The sequence below is a fragment of the Solanum lycopersicum genome, chromosome 6, assembly GCF_036512215.1.
Source record: "Solanum lycopersicum chromosome 6, SLM_r2.1".
Taxonomy (NCBI): Eukaryota; Viridiplantae; Streptophyta; class Magnoliopsida; order Solanales; family Solanaceae; genus Solanum; species Solanum lycopersicum.
Genome location: NC_090805.1, coordinates 38,351,318 through 38,361,327, shown reverse-complemented (window position 1 = coordinate 38,361,327; position 10,010 = coordinate 38,351,318). Strand labels below are relative to the sequence as shown.

The 10,010-nt window shown below is 32.2% G+C and overlaps 2 protein-coding genes and 1 non-coding gene across 5 annotated transcripts; all 3 read right to left on the bottom strand.

Moving 5' to 3' along the window:
* Positions 1 to 1,429: 1,429 nt before the first annotated feature.
* On the bottom strand, positions 1,430 to 1,582 carry LOC112941758 (U1 spliceosomal RNA). Its single transcript, XR_003247330.1, has one exon. It is a non-coding gene; the product is annotated as a U1 spliceosomal RNA (small nuclear RNA).
* Positions 1,583 to 2,738: 1,156 nt separating this feature from the next.
* On the bottom strand, positions 2,739 to 5,537 carry LOC101247029 (RNA-binding protein 1-like). The gene is made up of 6 exons (XM_010323925.4): positions 5,341 to 5,537; positions 3,791 to 3,880; positions 3,647 to 3,708; positions 3,491 to 3,572; positions 3,132 to 3,244; positions 2,739 to 3,035 (listed from the first exon to the last, which is right to left on the bottom strand). The coding sequence occupies exons 1-5, from the start codon at positions 5,441 to 5,443 to the stop codon at positions 3,162 to 3,164; spliced, it is 420 nt and encodes a 139-aa protein (XP_010322227.1). The 5' UTR covers positions 5,444 to 5,537; the 3' UTR covers positions 2,739 to 3,035; positions 3,132 to 3,161.
* Positions 5,538 to 7,213: 1,676 nt separating this feature from the next.
* On the bottom strand, positions 7,214 to 9,890 carry LOC112941691 (RNA-binding protein 1-like). 3 transcript variants are annotated; one of them, XM_069298892.1, is made up of 6 exons: positions 9,720 to 9,890; positions 8,293 to 8,379; positions 8,149 to 8,210; positions 7,993 to 8,074; positions 7,681 to 7,746; positions 7,214 to 7,537 (listed from the first exon to the last, which is right to left on the bottom strand). In XM_069298892.1, exons 1-6 carry the CDS (start codon positions 9,769 to 9,771, stop codon positions 7,521 to 7,523), a joined length of 366 nt encoding a protein of 121 aa, XP_069154993.1. In that variant the 5' UTR covers positions 9,772 to 9,890; the 3' UTR covers positions 7,214 to 7,520. The 3 variants fall into 3 exon arrangements, with proteins under 3 accessions (XP_069154993.1, XP_025887286.1, XP_025887288.1); XM_026031501.2 differs by having other exon boundaries at positions 7,302 to 7,537; positions 7,634 to 7,746; XM_026031503.2 differs by having other exon boundaries at positions 7,302 to 7,537; positions 7,634 to 7,746; positions 8,293 to 8,373.
* Positions 9,891 to 10,010: the final 120 nt, after the last annotated feature.

Here is a 10,010-nt window from a genome sequence, read left to right as displayed (position 1 = left end):
ATTTCCTCATCTACAGACCCTTTTTTAGAAATCACGCAAATTTGTCAACTTTTAGAATGTATTTAATTAGCCCATAAATTTGGCGCCCGAAGCACCCAAATAAAGTTTCTCAAAAACATTTATGAGGACCTACATATTGAGTTGGGGAACCATCAAATATACTCACACCACTTTTGAATCAACTTTCTCTTTTTAAGAAATTGCGCAAATTCCTTAATTTTTTATGTGTCTATTAGCCATGGACCAAGTGCTCGAAGAACCCAAAATATTTTTATCAATAAAATTTATAAGGGCCTCTGTATTGAATTGGGGAACTATAACGTATACTCGGATTATTTCTCACATCCATATCTGCATCCACAGGCACTATTTAGGAATCGCACAAATTCCTCAAATTTTTGTTGTTATTACACCATGGATCATGCGCCACAGAGCACCCAAAAGTTTTTGGTCAAAAAAATTTATGAGAACCTCTATATTAAATAGGAGAACTATCACATATACTCATACCTTTTTTCCACGTCCAATTCTGCATCCAGAGGCCTTTTTTATGAATCGCGTAAATTTATCAATTTTTCGTATGTATTAGCCCATAGATCTGGCGCCTGTAGCACCCTAATTTTTTTTTTGAAATTACGCAAATTCCTCATTTTTATTTGATCAGGTGCGGGAGCACCCTAAATACTATTTTCTAAAAACTTTATGAGGACCTCTGTATTGAGTTTGGGGAACCATCATGTATACTTACGTCAATATTTTTACACCAATTTCTGCATCTACAAGCCTTTTTTAGGAATTACGCAAGTTAGTCAAGTTTTCTTGTGTAATTAGCCTATGGTTTTGGCCTACGGAGTACCTAAATTGTTTTTCTCAAAAAAAAAAAACTTTATGAGTAATTCCATATTGAATTTTGGGAACCATTACGTATTCTCATAATATTTTCACGCTAATTTCCACATCTAGAGGCCATTTTTTAAAAAGCGCGTAAATTTTTCAATTTTTCATGTTTATTAGCACATAGATCAACCGACCGAATCGCCTCAAATATCTTTCTCCTAACTATAGTTACTTAAGTTCAAGTAGTAGACAGGCGAGGCCCACATTTCTCCTATCACATTTTAAGTAATGTTTCTATATTATGAGTTTTAAGTCAAATTGCAATAACCAAATTTGATTAACATTTCTATTAAAAGGGCAATACAATTAAGTGTGAATTAAAAATGGTCATTTGAACAACTCCATCCTAATGTTGCTCTTTAGTATACATAATAATTCATGAGGTTGTTCATAATCTTACATACTGTTAGTTATAGCATAGGTCAGCTAAACTATCTTAGCAGCACTAATATAGCATAACAGAATATCTGTTCAACTACGTTGGGCTACAATATCAGAAGTCCATTAAAACCAAAGATTAAACTAGAATTGGCCTGGGCCACACAAACGCAGGCCCCCTCAGCAACAAATTATGACGTAGGCTCAACCACTTGGGCCGACAGGCACCCCTCCAAAGTGCAATGTAGGTCAAAAGCATGGTCCATGGATCTTCATGATCACCCATTGACCCCATCTAGGTAAGTATGTTTATTCATCCTACTTGGCTCACTATTGGCCGATGTGGGATAATTGGGTTCTTTTGTATCCATATTTAAATTTTCATGGTTAAATCGATTAGATATTAAAAAGAAGATAAAACATAAATTTAGCTAATTATCTCAACGATTGTAGCCTTAGCCTACATTAAGAGAGAAACGCACTTTAAGATATAAACTAAATAAAATTACTTCGTGATTAGTGCTCTCAATTCCCAAACTATTACTACTTCCACTCGTGTCTATAACTATGGTTCATTTAAGGCTTGTAGAGTTTCATACCACTGTTATTTAAACTGCTTTATATCTAAAACTAGGATTAGAAAGTTTACTGAGTTCTTCAATACTAAGTAGCTTGGAATATTTCGCCAAAAAGGAAAAATTATGCATTGATTAGTTGCAAGCTAAGTATGCTCGTTACAGTCTTACACAAAATGCATCAGTCTAGTTTAAGTCTTTAATTAATAATACTCTTTTTTATCCTAATTTGCATTGCATACGCGATACTCTCATGAAGCCCACACACAAACTTGGTACCCGAGACAACAATGATGATTTGACAAAACTCTCAAATAACTTTTGATGATGAAAACATGAACCAGGTTCACATACATGTTCCAAAAATAAAATAAAGAGGCGGGAAGAGATCACTCATAAAATAGGAAAACATGTTCAAAACATCAATCCAAGTTAAACTGGGAAAAGAATGAAGGCGACTAAGGTTTAATTAAACTCTATACAAGCATAAAGCTAAAGAAGAAAACAATTGTCTTTCGCAAAATCACAAATCAAGAGAATTTTTCAAGTGAAGGCCGAACATTCAACAATATCAATAAAGCGGAAGAAAGAAGTACTAGAGTTGGGATTTCTTTCTGATGTTTTGGTTCATCTTGGAATTAGTGTTTAGGACTTTTTTTTCTCAAGTTATCATTCATGGCGAGCTTCCTACTCCACCCTTTACAGCAATCCATTGTTTTTAATGGAAAGGCAATCCGTATAAGCATTTGGTAAGATAATAGCTACCTCAGCGTAAAAGTCGTTACGTTTTTCACAAGGATTTGTAGAGACTGTAAGAGGGAGGTCATTCAGAATGGATAATGTAGACATTGGGAGACTCTACATATACAATATACAGTAAGTGCTCTCATTGACTCCAAATAAAAATCCACAAACCATCACCATCACCATGGAATTAAAGCACATACACTTTCTAGCAAGGATTAACCTTAAAAAGTCTCGAGACCCAAATGATAGCAATCAGACACTAAACAACAGAGCACAAGTTGATAATGTCATAAGTTGTAGCGAATTTAAAAAGAAATTTAAACAATTTGATCTGACAAGCAACTTTGTCTTCAAACTGCTAAGCACCAGCAACAGTTAATATACATGATCAGAGAAACACGCTTGCATCATAACTTCGCTCTCAAAACATGGCAAGTCCTACACAAAAGTATAGTTCCATAATTTAGTAACTTTGTATAACCGTATGTTATGGTCATCGATAATAAAAGGGTCAAGCGCACCAAAGGTTTGTACCTGTAAATACACATAGTTTCAACAATCCCCTCAAGCTGACATCTCACAAGGATTGCAAGCAAATTGCAGCATTAAGTTGCCTGAATCATGCTCATCAAGGTCGAATTTATAACCTGCAAGATTTGATTAGTTTTACTACACCATTATCCCAACAAATTTCTCTTTCATAGATCGATGTACACTAGCAAATTGTCCGACAATTTTCTGTCAAGCATTCATGAAATGTCCTTCAACTTGTACGAAAGTTTAAAGACCAAAATTTTAGAATATTCACACAACATTGATTTTGTTTAGTACTCTGATTAATTATAAATTGAGCATTCATAATTATGAGGTAGAAAAAAGAGTGTGAAGCTCACCTTGTAAGGCATCCATTGCAGCAGCTGCATGAAGCGGACTCACAAAATCAACAAAGCAATGAATCAAGGTATTGACTCGAGGCTGCATATAAGTTGATAATCAGTAGACAGAATTTTTAATTAGTAGATGATGATGTGAAACGTATATATTCTTACATATATTGATGGTTCTGGTACGAGCCTAACTTCTTTGTAACCTCCAAAATGGCGGAATATGTCTGCAATAACTGAAGTAAAGGGAAAAACTAGAATGGGCCATAAATAAAACAATAAGCTAATTTCCACACAAGAAAAGGATACGTGCCACCTCACTTGTTGTACAGTCCTCAGGCAAACCCTCTACATACAATGTACTGCTAGCATTTGGAGGAAGCATATCTTCTGGAACTTCTAAAAAGGGGAAAATCAGCACAAACAAATATCAATTAGCACTGAAACCAAACAAGAAAAGAATAGTAAAATTAAAAGCAACAAAATATCAACATTAACCTAACATAACCAAATAAGGTTTAGTATATATATATTAAAAAGAATTCCTAAATATTTATATACATATACATATATGATTGTGAACTTAGTAATATTTTAGTGCTTTTCATGATTTAGAGCGGTGTCTCTCTCTCTCTTTCTTTTGATTTATTTAAACATATTTTCATTACTTTTTCTATAATTACTGTAATGCAACAAAAAAAAGATAATAATATATTTTTATCATCTATATATATATATATATATATATATATATATATATATACCCCCTGGAAAAAACCCCTAGATCCACCCTTGGATTGCTTAAGTCTATATTTTAATATTGATTTTTCTTGTATTTTGATGAATTTTGTGATACATATATTAGCAATTAAAATTGAAGATTTCCTTATATGTATTGTCATTGTATAAGGTCTATTTTAGTCTTTCTTTAAAATGTGTGCTAGTTTTTCTTTCTTTATAAAGTGTGCTCCACTTTGGTGAAGCAAACACTTCGCTTCACTGAAAGTGAAGCAAGACATTGTTGATTTTATTCGCTTCATACTCCCTTCAACTCTAGTTCTAATTTAAACTCTCTTGGACTATCACCTTTTATCATCATCTGCCCATGATGATTGAAATCATTTCCTAGCTATCTTGCAACACATCAGGACTGATGTGAATTGTTTAAGATGAAGGAATCGTTGCTAACATACAAGAAACCTTGCTAGTATCCAGGTGACAATGTGATGGAATTCTCTTCTCTTTTTAGCTAGTTTTACACTGACTATCAACCTCAATGGGATACTATAGATTCACCATTACTAAATAAGCCCTTACACCAAAAGGTTCATCTAATGTATAAAAGCTATAAAAATAGCTCTAATATTCAGCACAAAGAAATTGCATTGCCCTATTCACGCGGACTTCAAACATATACTACAACTTTGTTTTTTATTTCCTCCACTTACTTCAGTAATACCAAAGACATTCTTGATGAGTATACAGGACATTCTTGGTGAGTATTCTCAATTCCTATCATAACTATATTACACCAACCACAACAAAAAGCATAAAAATTATGTTTTTAATTCAAAAGGAAAATGAACAAACTCTATTCTCGACAGACCATAAAATTAAGTTTTGACTGATTTAATAAACCCTAGTATCTACAAGTCATAACAATTAAGTTTCTGACTGAAAAAGTATATGAATAAATGCTAGTTTCTACGAGTCATAAAAATTAAATTCTTAACTAAAAAAATTAATGTAAAAACACTAATTTCTACAGATCCATCCTATTGACCAAAAAATATGTTGAAATCTTAATTGTCTCTTCTTTCTTGATAGGATTTTAAACAGATACGGGGTTGATTATATACCATATTCATTGAGAGGGATTTCCGGAGAGAGAGGAGTAAGATCCGGCGACATCACTTCCAGCTGCACAGTGATGGTGTCCTTCCGATAAGCACCCGCCGCCATATGTTAGTCCACCAGAGAGAAAATGACTTTCCACTAAGATTGAAAGAGAAAGGAAAAGGAGTGCTCACTATTTAAGGAAAGACAAAAATAATGCATTGTAAAGAAAGATCCGTCAAGTGATGAATTTACTTAAAATGAAAATCTTCTATATTAAGTAAGGTAAAAGTATCACATTTTGCCAAGTGGCAGCCTAATGTTAACAAAATTGGCAATGATTGTCTAATTAAAAAATTATGCATATTGAGATACACATTGTAAATAGAAAAAAATTCTTTATTTTTTAACTTTTTTATTTCATATTATTACTTTTAGCTTCATGTTATTAACATGTGATTCAAAGATTAAAAATAAAATATTTTCACAAAATCATTTTAGGAAAAAGTTTGAATGAATAACTCTCATTACTTATTTTTAATATAGGTATAAATTTCTTTTCACACTAAATCATTTCAAGAAAAATTAGAATGACTACCATCTATTACTCATCTCTAATATATGAATTCTTTTCACTATTTTCATTATATTTGAATATGGCAAAGGAACTTTACGCAAATTAAATAGTCTGTAAACGTAAAAAATCTAATTTTTTAAATAAGTCAATTCTTAGCAAAAATGATTCTTCTGTTGACTATTCATATATTAGCTGCGATATAGATTCTATCCACAATTTTTGTAAATTTTTTTTTATTACACTAGTTTAGTAATAGTTTTTCTATTTTCGGAAGATGATAAATTTGTATGAAGAACTTATAGATGATATATACAAAATTAGCTAAAGCTTATTATTCATTTGTTATAAACTATTAAAATGCTTAAATTATGGGTCAATAGTTAGTTAAATAGCAATTTTCAATAGATTATATTATTTCACAATGCAAATTATGTAACATGTAAGCAACCACCATGTTACATAACAAAGATATATATATATATATATATATATATATATATATATATATATATATATATATATATCCATGTTACATAACAAAGAGAGAAATATATATATGAGTGTTCACCATTGATACACTTTACTTTCTATGAATTTGATGAATTTAAGGAGAGACTAGCTAGAAATCTTTCTGTCTTCTCTCATAGGCGAAGTTAAATAAAGAATTCACATAAAATGAAAATTTATTTATAAATGAGTGATTGTGTTCACCTAAATCGAAATTTACTTCTAAATATCTAATTATTTAAAACAAAAAAAAATAGTACTCCTGTGGTGCAAGGTTTATTTTATGAACCAGGTTCACATACATGTTCCAAAAATAAAATAAAGAGGTGGGAAGAGATCACTCATAAAATAGGAAAACATGTTCAAAACATCAATCCAAGTTAAACTGGGAGAAGAATGAAGGCGACTAAGGTTTAATTAAACTCTATACAAGCATAAAGCTAAAGAAGAAAACAATTGTCTTTCGCAAAATCACAAATCAAGAGAATTTTTCAAGTGAAGGCCGAACATTCAACAATATCAATAAAGCGGAAGAAAGAAGTACTAGAGTTGGGATTTCTTTCTGATGTTTTGGTTCATCTTGGAATTAGTGTGTAGGACTTCTTTTTTCTCAAGTTATCATTCATGGCGAGCCTCCTACTCCACCCTTTACAGCAATCCATTGTTTTAAATGGAAAGACAATCCTTGTTAGCATTTGGTAAGATAATAGCTACCTCTGCGTAAAAGTCGTTACGTTTTTCACAAGGATTTTTAGAGACTGTAAGGGGGAGGTCATTCAGAATGGATAATATAGACATTGGGAGACTCTACATATACAATATATATAGTAAGTGCTTTCATTGACTCCAAATAAAAATCCACAAACCATCACCATCACCATGGAATTAAAGCACATACACTTTCTAGCAAGGATTAACCATAAACAGTCTCGAGACCCAAATGATAGCAATCAGACACTAAACAACATAGCACAAGTTGATAATGTCATAAGTTGTAGCGAATTTAAAAAGAAATTTAAACAATTTGATCTGACAAGCAACTTTGTCTTCAAACTGCTAAGCACCAGCAACAGTTAATATACATGATCAGAGAAACACGCTTGCATCAAAACTTCGCTCTCAAAACATGGCAAGTCCTACACAAATGTATAGTTCCACAATTTAGTAACTTTGTATAACCGTATGTTATGGTCATCGATAATAAAAGGGTCAAGCACACCAAAGGTTTGTACGTGTAAATACACATAGTTTCAACAATCCCCTCCAGCTGACGTCTCACCAGGATTGCGAGCAAATTGCAGCATTAAGTTGCCTGAATCATGCTCATCAAGGTCGAATTTATAACCTGCAAGATTTGATTAGTTTTACTACAACATTATCCCAACAAATTTCTCTTTCATAGATCGATGTACACTAGCAAATTGTCCGACAATTTTCTGTCAAGCATTCATGAAATGCCCTTCAACTTGTACGAAAGTTTAAAGACCAAAATTTTAGAATATTCACACAACATTGATTTTGTTTAGTACTCTAATGAATTATAAATTGAACATTCATAATTATGAGGTAGAAAAAAGAGTGTGAAGCTCACCTTGTAAGGCATCCATTGCAGCAGCTGCATGAAGCGGACTCACAAAATCAACAAAGCAATGAATCAAGGTATTGACTCGAGGCTGCATATAAGTTGATAATCAGTAGACAGAATTTTTAATTAGTAGATGATGATGTGAAACGTATATATTCTTACATATATTGATGGTTCTGGTACGAGCCTAACTTCTTTGTAACCTCCAAAATGGTGGAATATGTCTGCAAAAACTGAAGTAAAGGGAAAAACTAGAATGGGCCATAAATAAAACAATAAGCTAATTTCCACAGAAGAAAAGGATACGTGCCACCTCTCTTGTTGTACAGTCCTCAGGCAAACCCTCTACATACAATGTACTGCTAGCATTTGGAGGAAGCATATCTTCTGGAGCTTTTAAAAAGGGGAAAATCAGCACAAACAAATATCATTTAGCACTGAAACCAAACAAGAAAAGAATAGTAAAATTAAGTGCAACAAAATATCAACATCAACCTAACATAACCAAATAAGGTTTAGTATATATGTATTAATAATTTTAGTGCTTTTCATGATTTAGAGCGCTGTATCTCTCTCTTTCTTTTGATTTATTTAAACATATTTTCATTACTTTTTCTATAATTACTGTAATGCAACAAAAAAAAGATAATAATATATTTTTATCATCTATATATATATATATACACACCCTGGAAAAACCCCTAGATCCACCCTTGGATTGCTAAAGTCTCTATTTTAATATTGATTTTTCTTGTATTTTGACGAATTTTGAGATAAATATATTAGCATTTAAATTGAAGATTTGCTTATATGTATTGTCATTGTACAAGGTCTATTTTAGTCTTTCTTTAAAGTGTGTGTTAGTCTTTGTTTCTTTATAAAGTATGCTCCACTTTTGGGAAGCAAACACTTTGCTTCACTCTAAGTGAAGCAAGACATTGTTGATTTTTTTCGCTTCACGCTCCCTTCAACACTAGTTCTAACTACCTATCCCTAATTTGAACTCTCTTGGACTATCGTCTTTTATCATCATCTGCCCATGATGATCGAAATCATTTCCTAGCTATCTTGCAGCACATCAGGGGCTGATGTGAATTGTTTATGAAGCAGGAATTCCTCTTCTTAGCTAGTTTTACACTGACTGTCAGCCTCAATGAGATACTATAGATTCACCACTACTAAATAAGGCCTTACACCAAAAGGTTCACCTAATGTATAAAAGCTACAAAAATAACTCTAATATTGAGCCCTAAAAAATAGATTTGCCCTATTCACGCGGACTACAAACATATACTACAACTTTTTTTTTATTTCCTCCACTTACTTCAGTAATACTAAAGACTTTCTTGATGAGTATACAAGACATTCTTGGTGAGTATTCTAAATTCCTATCATAACTATATTACACTAACCACAGCAAAAAGCATACAAATTAAGTTTAAATTGAAAAGGCAAATAACAAACTCTATTTTCGACAAGCCATAAAATTTAATTTTTGACTGATTTAATAAACCCCAGTATCTACAACTCATAAGAATTAAGTTTCTGACTAAAAAAGTATATGAATAAATCCCAATTTCTACAAGTCATAACAATTAAATTCTTAACTAAAAAATAAATGTAAAAACCCTAATTTCTACAGATCCACCCTATTGAGCAAAAAATATGTTGAAATCTTAAATTGTCTCTTCTTTTTCGATAGGATTTTAAAAGATACAGAGTTTATTTGATACCATATTCGTTGAGAGGGATTTCCGCGAAGACGGGAGTAAGATCCGGCGACATCACTTCCAGCTACACAGTGTTGGTGTCCTTCAGATAAGCACCCACCGCCATATGTTAGTCTACCGGAGAGAAAATGAGTTTCCACTAAAATTGAAAGAGAAAGGAAAAGGGCAAGAGTATTTGGTTGGACATAGTTCAGAATCGATGTAATTGAGGAGTTCTCATTATTTAAGGAAAGACAAAAAAAATGCATTGCAAAAAAAGATCCGCCCAAGTACAATGATGAATTTACTTAAAAT

Coding starts and splice junctions, on each gene's coding strand:
- LOC101247029 (XM_010323925.4), bottom strand. CDS start 5,443: ATGGCGGCGGGTGCTTATCGGAAGGACACCATCACTGTGCAGCTGGAA. Junction 3,573..3,646: donor TACCAGAACCATCAATATAT/GTAAGAATATAT, acceptor ACTTATATGCAG/CCTCGAGTCAATACCTTGAT. Junction 3,245..3,490: donor TGCAATGGATGCCTTACAAG/GTGAGCTTCACA, acceptor CAAATCTTGCAG/GTTATAAATTCGACCTTGAT.
- LOC112941691 (XM_026031501.2), bottom strand. CDS start 9,771: ATGTCGCCGGATCTTACTCCCGTCTTCGCGGAAATCCCTCTCAACGAA. Junction 8,380..9,719: donor AATCCCTCTCAACGAATATG/GTATCAAATAAA, acceptor CCTTTTTAAAAG/CTCCAGAAGATATGCTTCCT. Junction 8,075..8,148: donor TACCAGAACCATCAATATAT/GTAAGAATATAT, acceptor ACTTATATGCAG/CCTCGAGTCAATACCTTGAT.